The sequence below is a fragment of the Lampetra fluviatilis genome, chromosome 32 (genome assembly GCF_964198595.1).
Source record: "Lampetra fluviatilis chromosome 32, kcLamFluv1.1, whole genome shotgun sequence".
In the NCBI taxonomy this organism is placed as follows: Eukaryota; Metazoa; Chordata; class Hyperoartia; order Petromyzontiformes; family Petromyzontidae; genus Lampetra; species Lampetra fluviatilis.
This window is the reverse complement of record NC_136306.1, coordinates 6020622-6034599: the sequence shown is the minus strand read 5'-3', so window position 1 is coordinate 6034599 and position 13978 is coordinate 6020622. Positions and strand designations below refer to the sequence as shown.

General features: G+C 45.0%; 1 protein-coding gene across 1 annotated transcript; it reads right to left on the bottom strand.

The window, feature by feature from the left end:
• Positions 1-1265: 1265 nt before the first annotated feature.
• On the bottom strand, positions 1266-8337 carry LOC144943824 (protein FAM72A-like). Its single transcript, XM_078871672.1, has 4 exons — positions 8130-8337; positions 3974-4051; positions 2208-2332; positions 1266-1397 (listed from the first exon to the last, which is right to left on the bottom strand). The coding sequence occupies exons 1-4, from the start codon at positions 8276-8278 to the stop codon at positions 1288-1290; spliced, it is 462 nt and encodes a 153-aa protein (XP_078727798.1). The 5' UTR covers positions 8279-8337; the 3' UTR covers positions 1266-1287.
• Positions 8338-13978: the final 5641 nt, after the last annotated feature.

Sequence of the window (13978 nt, the reverse complement as noted above, 5' to 3'; positions counted from 1 at the left end):
CTCTGGTTTCTAATTCTCAGTTGATGATGCATGCAGGTGGGCTAATTCATATATTTTGGGTCTTTCGGTAAAGTCACGTAGATAGGTACAAAGAAAATCACAAAAAACTACGACGTTTCGATCACAACACAAGCGGTCGTCTTCAGGAAAAGGATCTTTTTTTTTCTTTTCCCGAAGGATCTTTTTTTCCGAAAGACGACCGCTTGTGTTGCGATCGAAACGTCGTAGTTTTTTGTCATTTTCTTTGAACCTATCTACGTGACTTTACCAAAAGACCCAAAGAATATGAATTCCTGCAGTCACGAAAGCTTTACGTCAAGATTTCATCCATAGCTGTCAACCCGTACGGTTTACCCTTATTCTTGTGCAGGGTAATTGAGTTTTCAGGTCCAAACGACGTACAGCCGTTTCAATGAGGGCAAAAAACTGTTTTTTCTGTCTATTTCTTGGTGTTTCTCTCTTGTGATGGGACTTTGTAGCATGAACGTTATGATTTATAAAGGTTGCGGGTTGACCGATAAGGTCTGAATTTGGTCTGGAATAAGATAGGTACTGATAAGGGATTAACAGGAATGCTCATTGATAATTAGAACACAAAAGGACACATGTGGCGATGATGATGGTGATGATGATGATGGTGATGATGATGGTGATGTACCCGTGCTGAGCTCTATCCTCCTGGGAAGCTACGTCGGCTGTGTGCGCTCGTCTCGTGGAGAATGCATGAATGACGCATTGCAAACTATAGGTGTCTATGAGAGTCCGTGGGTCTCGGTGTGAGTCTATGGGTCTGTGTGTGAGATTATGGGTTTGTGTATGAGTCAATGGAACTCTATGCAAGTCCATGGGTCTGTATGTTTATGTGAATCTAGAAGTCTCCGTGTGAAAATATGAGTTTCTGCGTGAATCTGCAGGTGTCTGTGAGCCTATGGTAGTTGAGGACATCTGTGAAAAGATCTTTATAGCTCATCGGATTCCTCCAGTATGAAACCTATTCTGATTCGCATAGGCGAGTCTATGGGCCTCTGTGTGAGTCTGGGTTTCTGTGTTTGTCTATGGGCTTATTTGTGAATCTATGGGTCTCTGCCTGAGTCTCTGGATCTATGTCTGGGTCTTATGCGTGGAAGAAAAAAAAACCCCTCTGATGATGAAGCGCACGTCATCGCCAGAGACTTGGAAAACTCGAAGCGGAATGTGTTGGCGTCCTCAACGTGGAAGCCACAAGCCACCAACTGCTCAGCTCTGCACGCCACCGTGCGTCCGTTACGCCGCGTGCCTCCGCTCCACTCATCTCGCCACGGGCTGAGGTCCACGCGGATGCCCTGGGGATCTTCCAGACCTGCCGTCATCGTCGTCATCCGTCTCGGCGAGGACGCCCCACAGGAGAACGGCGACTCCTGCAAGAGACGCGGCGACGATGCGCGAGACGGACGAACTTGCTGCAGGTTTCCCTCGCTCGACGCGCGTTCGGTTTGTGCCGTTTCGCGCATATGTGCGGATAAACCTATTTCCACCAAAAAATCGCAACCTATGGTGGTTTGAATTCATTTGTGGGCTGCTATGCGGTCGGACGTAGGACAACATTGTGTGTACTGTGTGCGCTACTCGGCAGGGAGTTGTCTCCTCGTGCGGTGCATTGTGAGTTGGCTGGCTGTGCGGTCCATGCTACGCCGATTTTGCTTTGCGCGCCTCTATTTTGAGAACGCATCTACCGCATAAAGCGAGGGGAGCCTGGAATAATAATTTAAACTTGTAACGCACCGCACAGAGAACAACGCAGGCCCAAAGAGGAACCACAGACAAGCGGGAAGGCAGCAGCCACACGGTGTGAGCCTGTACCAACAATTGCCCAAGCTCTGCTGACCTCTATATATTCAAGTGTTATCGGCCAGTTGAAATGCGCTTACATGTGGGAAGAAACCGGAGCACCTGGAGAACATTTATGGTGCCGGAAGCATGTGTGTATGCCACATCCCCTCTTTGAAACTAGATCATTTTCCAGCAGTGTTCTTCACTTTCGCTGATAAGACATCAACAGTGTGAAGGCGGCCATGTCGTCTGCAAGGGGTCTTTCACATTTGTGTATTGTCGGGGGCCGCACTAAACACCACCAGGGGCCGCCAGAAACCTTGCGATGAAGAACACTGCTTTACAGGGTTGCAAATCGCGCGTCGTCGGAAGAAGTCGCCAGGCAACGTTGGACTCACCGGAGGAGTCGAGGCGCTCGGTGGCACGGCACGTGTGGCTGTGGAACATCCACAAGTGGCCGTTGTGGCAGGAGAGGAGGCAGGGGCGGCACGGCACCGCCACGTGGTATCCCAGCGCGTTCCCACTGCGGGGGTCCAGTTCATTTTGTCGAACAGCCATTTACTCTTGACACTTTGTTTGTCTCACAGCCGTTCACTCTCGGAACTTTGTCGGGGGGCGTGGGGGGGTAGTGGATTCAGCGTTCACATTTCGCATCCCCCTTCAATACCCGCACCCCTGGGTATTGATGGGGGGTGCCTTGGAAGATAATTATCTGGCCGACAGAGTGAATTCTGTGAGCTCCATCTGTATGACCCCCCCCCCACCCCGTGTGAAATGCACGTGCCAAATAATTAAATAAATCGCTTTTCCGTGCCCGTTGCATTCTGGCTGAATGTGTGATACACTGGGTTCGCTGATGTGATTTGAGGTTGTACCAGGTGGTTCTCGCCATGGTGTCCGACGTTTCGCATCCACGTGCTGTGAGAGCTTCCGCAGCTTCAGGGAATTGAATTCAGGCGCTGAATGTCTAAATCATTCACTCCCCCAGCAAAATACACACACATTCAGAAATCGAATTTAGTGTTCCACCAACATGCGGATCAGAGAAGGAGCTCCCAACACATGTAGCGAAACGTCTGACATCGTGCCAAACTACACGGTATACAACCTGGAAACACATCGGGAAACTGCACAGCAGTGACATCGGGTACATGTCCGTCCATGTACAGCAATTTTGCCAGTCTGCTGGTGGATGAGGTCCTCCCCACGCCATGAGGATTTGTGGTGACTATTTGACCATACTTCACCACACTGGTCAGTGCGGGTTGGTGAAAGTACAGAGCATTGGTGATATATTTTTTGAGTTTGGTGTTAATCTTCTTCTTTGATATGGCGTTTAAAAAAAAAAGCAGCGGCAGACGACAATTGGGATGGGTTCCCTCCCGATGTATATTGATCGTATCTGGATTCAAATTAACGACGTCCGTTTCACTAAGATGACGGCGTTAGTTGCGTTTGAGGTGACATTAAAACCCGATGGCATAACAGGTTGGCCACCGTCAGAGGGCTACTGCCTTCCACCCCTACCGTTGAGGCCAGGCAACTCAAACTATCGACCACATCGTGAGCTACTGTAGTCTGCGCAGAGGTGGGACAAAGTCATTGTTATGCAAGTCCAAGTCGAGTCGCAAGTCATCAAATTCATGACTCGAGTCTGACTCGAGTCCAAGTCACATGACTCGAGTCCACATCTCATAGGTGGGACAAAGTCATTGTTATGCAAGTCCAAGTCGAGTCGCAAGTCATCAAATTCATGACTCGAGTCTGACTCGAGTCCAAGTCACATGACTCGAGTCCACACCTCTGAGTCTGCGCTCCATCAACGGAGGAGGAACAGCAAAACTTCATCAACTCTCTCCTGAAGCCCTCTTGACGTTGCCATCGAGCTCCTGAATATATTTCCACGCGAAAGCATAGAATAGTGAAATGCCTAATGGTCCGCAGTTTCGTGAGCCATATTGATCTTCCACTTACTGCGGAAGAAACGTGCGTGCGTTAATGCACGAAGCTTGGAGAGACGCGCCAAGGCACCTTTGGGGATTCGTAGGAACCCGGTGCTAATGCACGTGGCCGACAGAGTCTGTGTCCAGTCGCGGCAATGCTTTTGGGAACCACCTATCACGGTTCTATCGTCAAGGTGAGTGCAGGGAGGACCGTGCCCTACCAGGTGAGGCAGGCGGCATCTTGAACCCGGCAGGCGCAGCTCTCGGGAGAGTAGAGAGGGCCCACCAGCCCTACCGCACTGCACGCCGCACACACTGCGCTCACCACCCCAACTCGCACACTCACTCACTTACCCACACTTACTCACACACAGTCATACATACACTTACACACTCACTCGCCCACTCAATCATACACTCACACACTCACTCAATCATGCACTCACTCATACACTCAATCATACACTCAGCTTGTGCACACACTCATTCGTGTTTTCAAAGAAGACAACGATCTCCCGTGTAGATTTTAACAGACTGTTGGGGACAAGTGCTGTTAGCGAGCACTTTTGAAGCACAGCACGGCGCCCGGGGGAAGCGGGGGACGGGGGCGTGGCCAGTACCACACCTGGCCGCCTTTGTCTCCCCAGTGCTGAGTCGACGTCGGGAAGGCTCAGTACCAGTTCTGATATTTGTCATTTGGTTGTGGGTGCAAATCGAACTGGGGTCGCTGGGTTCATAGGGCAGTGCGCATTCCACTGCGCCCCACATTCATGTATTCCACACTTGCCCACTCACTCAAGTACTCATACATGCATATTCAGTAATTCACTCAGTATTTTCCAACTGACAATCATACCAACCGATAACCAAAATACTCACACACCCACTCAAAAACTCACCCACCTACAAAAATAACACTTACCCATGCACACACCTACACACTTTCTTGCCCAACCAATAACCCACTCGTTGTCTCACTCACCCACAGACTCACTCAAAAACTCACCCACCCGAAAACCAAAACACTCACCCACAGACTCGGCCACCCACCCATTATCAAACTCGCTGCATGCGTCTCGTGTTGTTTTTTTTTGGTTGGTGCTGCCTTGGAAAATACAACTCGCCTCAAAAACCGTTCCGAGCCAGATAAGGTCAGCGCTGGGGTAGATGAGGTCACGATTAGGATCTCACATCTACAACTGCCTGCCTGATACTTTTTCCACAGCCACTCGCTCACACCTTGCACTGCAAGTGGGGGTCTTTCAACTGCAGCTGTAAATCCCCCCCCCCAAATGCCCTCCAAAATTAAATTGAATTGTTCTTTTTTTACAAAACTTCAATTGTATTCTTGATTTACTAACCTGGGGTAGGACAGTGGTAAGTTAATTGTCCTACGCACCCAGCAACATGAGTTAATCTCGAGATGCACGTCACTTCTATATGCTATTCGATACAAACTGTATTGTTTGTTTATGCTTGGTTCCTGGCACACAGCTGACATCGGTGGCGTGAGGTATCCGAACAGGGTCCTGGGACCCTGTTTCACCAATCCGCACTGACCAGACTGGTGAAATATGATTTTAAAAAAACCTCAATGACCAGCACGGCATCGGGGAGTCCTTTGTCCTGCAGTGGAATGGCAAAGGATTGGAACATACGTTTATTGTCACTGTTATTATAAGTCATTAATAAATTATGGAATTCACTCCCGACGATTGCATTTCCTGGATACTGACAGTTTTTACTAAAACTACATTCTGCATCTAATCACAAATGCATTTTTGCAAAGATGGGAGTCTTATTGATCTGAAATTGTGCCATTTTTTTTTACTTTTTAAAGATGTAACAGCCCAAATTTACCTTCAAATTTTAAACATTCCGTGACCCAATATTTCCACGTGTTTTGTTTCGTTGTTCCTTTTAAATCTGAAATTTTAATTGTTACACACTACGCTCATTTGTTAATTAATTATATTTGAATATCAATCGTGATCTCAGCTGTGGGTTAAAACGTATATATTATGAAACCCTCTCTTGTGATGAATGAATGTTCATCTGTTCCATACTGTATATTCAATACTATACGGTTAAGTAATCCAGGCATAGTATATCTCATACAAATAGACGATCTGTGTGATGGAAGTAAATTATAATGATGGTCCAGAAGGTTTGGAAATCTTACATTTGGCACAAATATAGTTGATGTTTACAACCAGAAAAATGCGAAACACGTACTTGTATGAAAATCAAAGAATGTGTCCCCCTGAACATTACAGTCCAGAGGGCAAACCGGCCATTATTTTTCAGCGGCTGAGAAAGCGGGCTCGCAATCGAAAGTGCTGGCGTTAACTCCTGCATTTGGGGGTTGATTCATCCCGTCATCTCAGTGGGATCGATCAAATGAGTACCATTTTTTGAGTAAGTCAACTGTGGATAAACTTACCACGACCATAACAATGTGGACTTTCCACAACTGGCTCAGAAGATGAGCACCGCCTGAATGTTAATTTGATCTGGAAAATACTGTGACCTTTTGACACTGGGGCAAGATCAGCCTGACATTTAACATTGCTTCAAGTTTCCCACTTAACATTTACAAATATACGAACCCCATCACAGATAAGAGGGAAGGCAGCAGCCACACCGTCAGCCGGCTCTCCCAACAATTATCCATGCTCTGCTGTCCTCTATACATTAAGATGTTTTCAGCCAATTAATGAGCGTTTATACATGTGGGTTAAAAACCGGAGCACCTGAAAAAAACACGCGTGCGATGGTACAACACTCTATCCTGTACAGATAGAACGGATGGAGTCCACACTCTACTTTCCTGCCTTCTGGAGCTGATAGACAGCTAATTCTAGATTTGAAGCTTTCGTGACTGCAAGGATTCATACTCTTAGTTTTTTCGGTAAAGTCACGTAGGTAAAAAATGAAATTAAAATTAATAAAAAATAAAATAGTAATAAAATCACGACGTTTCGGAGGCAACACAAGTCTCCGTCTGATAGACAGCTGCCAATAAATCTTGATGCCATTTACTCGTACAGTAGAATATAGCATGCAGTTAGCAATATATACGAGGGGGGTAATTGAAAAGTGCGCGGCTTCACGAGGAGCAATGAGTGGCCTTGATGAAGCTGTGTCGCTATCAGTCTCCTTGAAGTGCAGAGCAATTGGTTCAGACCATATCACTCCCTCGTGAGCTGAGCTCACTCACAGCGTCTCTTAAAAGCTACATGGGGTGGGTGAGGGGGGGGGGAGATCTTTGTCAACGTAGGGCCAGCGTTGGCATATATCGTTAGAACCCATGGACAAACATTGGCTCAACGCTGTCCCAACGTTCCCATGTTCACTGGGATGTCTATGTGTTTGTATGTCGAAGTGTGTGTCAAGTGGGGGACACAGGACTGGTGTTCAGATATCATCACTCGCCACTTGTGATAGCCGTGGTCGACAATCGAACTCAGGTCGCCAGGTTCAAATGGCAGTGCGCTGGCCACTACGCCACCACTCCACTCGATCTATATGTCTGTCTATCTGCACGTTTCTGCATATGCCTACATCCTCCATCTCTTTGTGTGTCTGTGTGTGTGTGTGACTGACGGCCTTCATAGGTGCTCGCTAACAGCACTTGCCCCTACAGTCTGTTAAAGCTATTTGGGGGATATTTGTCTTTGACTGACAGCATGGATTGCACGTCCTTGGAGTAGAGCTGAGTACTGGGATCATACAGGAGCTCTGCCTGCATACCACCTGTCTATGTGTCTGTATTTTTGTATGTATATGTGTCTGTGTGTCTGTCTGTGTGTCTGTGTGTCTGTCTGTGTGTCTGTATGTATGTCTGTCTATGTGTCTGTATGTCTGTCTGTGTGTCTGCCGATGTGTGTAGCGGTGAGCGCGCCGAGCTATGAAACCGGCGACCCGAGTTCGATTCCCGCTCACGGAAAAAGACCAGTGACAATTATCTGAACCGGTCCTGAGCCTTCCCTACGTCGACTCAGCCTCAAATCAGTACCTGGTGCGGTGTGTAAACATCACCACTGGGGACACAAAGGCGGCAGGGAGTGGTTCTGACCACACCACCCCCTCGTTTTCCAAGCTGGTCTTTATAACATACGTGTTGGCTATAATATAAATCTTTCCCTTGTCTTGTCTGATCGGTTACAATGTTTGATAATACATCACGATGGTGATTTGTGATAATGAGTAATGTATGATGTAGTGTGATGATGTACGGATATTGAGCCATGACGTCAGTGTCTGATGATTATGAATTATTATTATTATGACGATGATGCTATATGTTATGGTGTCCAATAGTCTACGATTGTGCGTGGTCGTTGACGATAAAAGAGCGTGCGGTGGGTCACTGACCACGTGGGTGGCGCGTCTGTAGAGTAGAGATGAGTGCTGGGGTCAGACAGCAGCACGGCCCGCATGCCCCGCGGAGACACGCGCCTGCCACAGAAGCCGCATCTCAGATCTAGCACTGCCCGATCCGTGAACTCTCCGGGCTTCGACATGTCTCGATGATGACTGCCTAATCGCTGACTTTTTCTTCTTTCGTATGGCCGACTACGATTACTGCCTCAATGACTGGCTAATGTCTGGCAAATTATTCGCTAATGTCTGTCCAATGTCTGGCTAACGAGTGCATGAATAGCTGGCTTAATGACTGCCAAAATAGCTGCCTAATTGCTTTTCCGAATAGCTGGTTAAATAACTGTCTGAATATGGTTAATGGCGTTGTGAATATCTGACAAATGACTGTCTGAATATCTGGCAAATGACTGTCATTCTGGCTAATGATTGTCTAAATAGCTAGATAATGACTCTGCACATCTGGCTTATGACTGAATAATTAGCTACTTACTGTGTGAATACAGTATATCGCAATTGACTTCTAGTGACTGAACAGCTGATCAATACTGCTTGAAAAGTTGGCGAAAGGACTCCCTGATTAACTTGGTGAATTGCTTCATGAACATCTAACCAATGTCAGACATCTGACTAATGACTAAATGTCTTAAAATAACTGACTATCTAAAATCTGACTAATGACTGAATTTCTTGCAAATGTCTGCCTTATTAACTTGTTAATGACTGGCGAAGAACTGTTGGGATGTACGACTGATAATGCCCGAATTGTTGTCCACTTTCTTGAATCGCTACCGGTGACTGCTGATAACTGACTCAATAGCTATCAAATGGCTGCTCCAATGTCCGGATAACGACTGACTGACTAGTTCACAGGAATTGCCGGAATAGTTGGCTAACGACTGTCAGCAATAGCCACTGCCTGCCTGAATCGATAACAAAATACTGGCTATTAGCTTTTCTGATATTGGATTAATTTCTCACTGAAAGAATGCTTATTTGATCACTGGACTGAACACTTCACTTCCTGTCTCATCCACCTATTTGTATCAATGACTAGGATATGCGGCTTTCCTCTGCTGCCTTCCAAAGCAATTTAATGCCTGGCCACAGCGATCCGTTAACCGACCCGCTGAAGTGAACAGCAAGTTGCCGCTTCATGCCAAGCAATTAAATGCACCGGCCTATAAACAACCTCGAAATCTTGCAATAACTCGTGTCACTCGCAGTCTTACAAGCTCGTAGGAGAAAGCTGAGTGAAAATTGATGTTGGCTATTGCACAGTCGATATAGAAGCTCAGCTGTATCTCTTGGCCGTCTGTCTTGTAGCCCTGCACGCGTGCCACCTGCTATGCGCTATGCTTGAACCTCACATTGCATGTGGTGGCTGCGACCGCTACACGTGTGGCGAGTGGACTCAACCGCCGCGTGGGCGGGACTTGGACTGACGAGGTCGTATTCAGGGTAGATGGTGTGAGATTGCTCTGAGTGAGGGTTTTGCCTAGATTTGTCGACGACGTGTTTCTTGCGAAATCCAATTAGAATAAACTACAGGAAATGTCAAAATAACTCAATGAAGAAGGCTGCAAAGCTGGACTCAGAATAAAGATGAGAAAAACAGGTATTAACTTATTTTGCTAGTTGGAGGTGAGAACTCAAGACACCAGGGTGATTCTCGGGTGCAAGAGTGACCTGGGGCATTAGTCTGCCAATAGGGGGAAACGATTGCTGCTGTGTATAATCCCAATTGAGTAATTAATCAGGGCGGCCTTTGGGTTTGAACCGCGAACCTCTGCAACAACAAGCGGCGAACGCGCCACCGCTGGGCCCTATCACCGCCACCAAAGGTCACCTGCACGAAGTTCACTCAACAATTAGAGTTGTCTGTTAGTGGTGGCGCAACTGGAATACGCATCAGAGCAGGTGTTGACTTTGAGCAGTTATTTGATGCAGAACAAGGGTGGTCAATGTGATGAGATACAGAGATGCGTGGACGGGAGCAGGTCGGAATGTTTATTTTTTTGAAGATGAACTTGATCATGTAAATTGCAACTTACCAATGTGCCTGAATGACAACGTTTCTAATCTGTGCACAAGTTACTTGGTGATTCTGCTGCGTTGGCAGTGGTGCACAAGCACAATTAATCAAACTAAAAAACTGAACGCATTCATCAAACAATTCTGCCATGAAAGAATACGATTAATAGTAGGCGACGTTTTGAGCAATGTGGTATAAACAAGGGCTATTGTCCGAAACGTCACCGATTGTAATTGTCTTTCAAGGCCACAGTGTTGTTGATGAGTGTGTTCAATTTACCTAAAGAGGCATGGGTAGATGCATGCTTAGAATTACCCTCAGAGTCAATTTGATGTTTTACTTATGGAGACAGCCACATAAACACAGCCCAATAGTGAAAACTACACAGTTTACAGCAATACTAATATAAATTACGTAATCAGGGAGATGCTGATGTGATGTGCTGGTGAACACACTAGACAATCCAGAGGTTGCCGATCTTCCGGCGTGGCAGTCAAAAACAATGGTCACGTTTCTCAGATCCTTCTGCCTCGGTCCACCAGCAGTATAAGTGGGCTGTCCAGTGCTGTATTTTCTTCCCCCGTTCCCTGTGTTCATTTAAATGGGCGCTAGGTGGCGATGTTTTGGGACTTCAATAGTGGTGGCCGAGGCCAGTCTTATCCACAAGGGTTACCACCAATGTTGAATTCCCACAAAGTAGTGCCTGCTTTGTTTATCGACCCTCGGTTTATTATGCTTTTCAAGCCTCACCTTATTTTAAAACAATGGAATTGTAATATTGCTTTGGCGGTGGTGCATAAGCATTGCTATGAATAAGGCCCAACACCTGAAACGTCACCTATGATATGTATTTTTTTGATTTTTACGGCAGTGTTATTGACGGATATGTTGAATTCTTATGATTTGGAACAGTTGTACAACAAACAGATTTTATTGATAACTGTTCTACGGTATTTTGTAATGATGCGTTTTTGCTAGAATTTGCAATAATTACAATGGAAATTATGTTTTCCAATTAATGTTCTCTCTTGGCTGTTGGTCTGAAGGAATGAAACAACAGCATAGCAGAAAATACCGACGTGCAAAATGTCCGAAAACGATGGTAGCACAGACAAAACGGACAGTTCAGATCACACAAACATGACAAAAGATAAGAGCAGTGCAGATGAGAGAATTTACGCGATTATTTCAAGTTCATTTTGTTCAACCAGGTGGCAACTCCAAGATGCCGGAGATGGTCAAACTTTCCACGGTTGACCAGTGTCACCAAAATGACAAAAGCGAAACACCATCAAATAAAGTGTGCCAATGAAGCAAATGGAAATCAGAGCAAAAAACAACAAGGATGACGTGCAAAAATCGAAAAATATTGCAGAAACATAAATCAACGTCAAATAGTAAATTCCATGTACAGTCGAGTCAGAAAAATGTATTTGTAGACTGACCAGCAGTCCGCATGTCCTTTGGAAGTGACCGGCCCTCCATGCCTCCCCTCCAGCTGTCACGTCCTGCCAGGCAGCCAGCCAGCAACACTTATTTTTCCTAATATAGCATTACAAAATAGCACAAATACATTAAATTAAAGAAACCTTAAAATGATATAGGGTGACTGTATCATTAGTGTGTAAAGATATTCGAGTTACATGCAGACGATATAGGCAGATCAACGGTTTTAGCCGCGTTTCCTTGCCCTGACCCACTCCCCACCTCATATTAAACTTGAATATAGCTTTGCTATTTTTGTAAAACGTCTTAAGATGCTGAATCGACATCAATCGGACGCTGTACACATTGTAATTCCAGAAATGTGCTGTATTCATTATTGCTTAATCTAATCTAGATAAATTAATCGAGTCTCGTGAGAAAACAATAGGGAAAGTGACTCGTTATGCAAATCTATACGGTATACGATATTGTCAGACGCTGTTGCTGCTGCATTGGTAATGGTGCACACGCACAAATAAAAGCAACAAAACCCAACACGCGTATCAATAACACTGTGGCCTTAACATTTAAAAAAATGCATACTATATGTAACAGGGCCACGTTTTGGGCAATGTCCCATACATCATTATAGCACATAATTCAAGTCCGTAAATGTAGTTTATGTGCAAATGAACAGATGGCGTGGGGTAATTGCAATGGGATATTCAGCCACTGGGTGGGGGGAGGGTTGAATTTGCATTTAAGCAGGCGTTAAGAGTCATCTGTGATGTAATGTGATGGCAGCCCCACTACGCATTGCAGCAGTCAGGGCCAGAGTTCAAGTATTTGGTGATGCCGCTGTTGCGTTGGCAGTGGTGCAAAAGTACAACCCAACAAAACACCTCAACACGTTGGTCATTAATAGCATCGTGGCTTTCAAATAAACAGAAAATATGCAAAAGGTGACGTTTCGAGCAATGACTCTTCTTCATAGCACATAGGCCAGGGAATTAAAATGGATAAGGGTAGGAGAATGCCCTTGACACCGTGGTGTCCTGATGAGAATTCAATTGCAACATATTTTCTGATTACCGGTTGTTTTATTGGCATATGAATAGTTTCTTATTACATTCCAGAGTTTGCTTGTGTCAACCACATTTAGCTTTTTTTTCAGCTAAAATTTTCTTGCAGTAGTTTTCACACCTGACGACAATTGATTGTGTTGCAATCGAAACGTCGTGAGAATTTTTATTATGTTTTAATTTTTTTTATTTCCCTTCTACGTGACTTTATCGAAAAAACCAAGAACAACATTTTGCTTGATATTTCAGTAAACGTGCAAACGTCGGTTGACCTCGGGCCAACCTCAATGTTTGCATGTTTACTGAAGAAATATCAAGCAAAATGTTGATACAAACTCTGGACTACATTACGTTTGATAATTGGTTTACCCTTTTATCTGGCAACAAAACTTGACACCTTTTATTACAAAGAGTCATGTTTGCATCGACCACAATACCTGCAGTCAGAATGCAAAAAAACATAACTCTGATAATGTATGCACTGTCCTTGCATACATTATCATAGTTGTTTTTGTTTGCATTCAAAACATAACTATGATAATGTATGCACTGTCCTTGCATACATTATCAAAACACATAACTCTGATCATGTATGCACTGTCCTTGCATACATTATCAGTTGGTTTTTTTGCATTCCGACTGCAGGTATCGTGGTCTATGCAAACATGACTCCTTGTAAAAAAAAAAGATGTCAGTTTTGTTGCCAGATAAAAGGGTAAAAACCAATGATCATATTTTGCTACTGGCAAATGAGGTTCCAATGGTACATTACGTTTGTCCCACGTCAACCAACGTTGTTCCAACGTTAACCGACGTTGCCCGAATATTGCACGTTCATTGGGATTGGTCTGGAATTAAGCTGATGGACTAATTGAACCATAGAACCATAGCTCTCGCACAATGTCCGTGATGCAGTCATTTTTAGTCTGTTGATGGTCGGCGATGCGGCTATCGACTCATCTCGACGAGCTGTGCACGATGCACCACGATGGTTAAGTAAACCCTGGAAAAAATAGTGTCCCAGAAGTAAAATATTTAATTGCCTCGGCCCATTTTGTATTTTTATTTGGTACCCCGGGATATCGCCATGGGGATCAATGGACGAAGCATTAAGTTTTTTTTATGTGTGAAGAGACCGTATTGAGTTATGCTTATATCCGAATATGTAATGCAGTATTATATTGGAGAGGAAACGTATGTGGCTACACCACTGGCGCATGTACTCATTATTATTTAGAGGCCAGATAGTGTATAAAGCACTTAATTATTAACTAGTTTTTATGTATACAGTACATATCAAT

Coding starts and splice junctions, on each gene's coding strand:
- LOC144943824 (XM_078871672.1), bottom strand. CDS start 8,278: ATGTCGAAGCCCGGAGAGTTCACGGATCGGGCAGTGCTAGATCTGAGA. Junction 4,052..8,129: donor ACAGACGCGCCACCCACGTG/GTCAGTGACCCA, acceptor TGCGGCGTGCAG/TGCGGTAGGGCTGGTGGGCC. Junction 2,333..3,973: donor GATGCCGCCTGCCTCACCTG/GTAGGGCACGGT, acceptor GGACCCCCGCAG/TGGGAACGCGCTGGGATACC.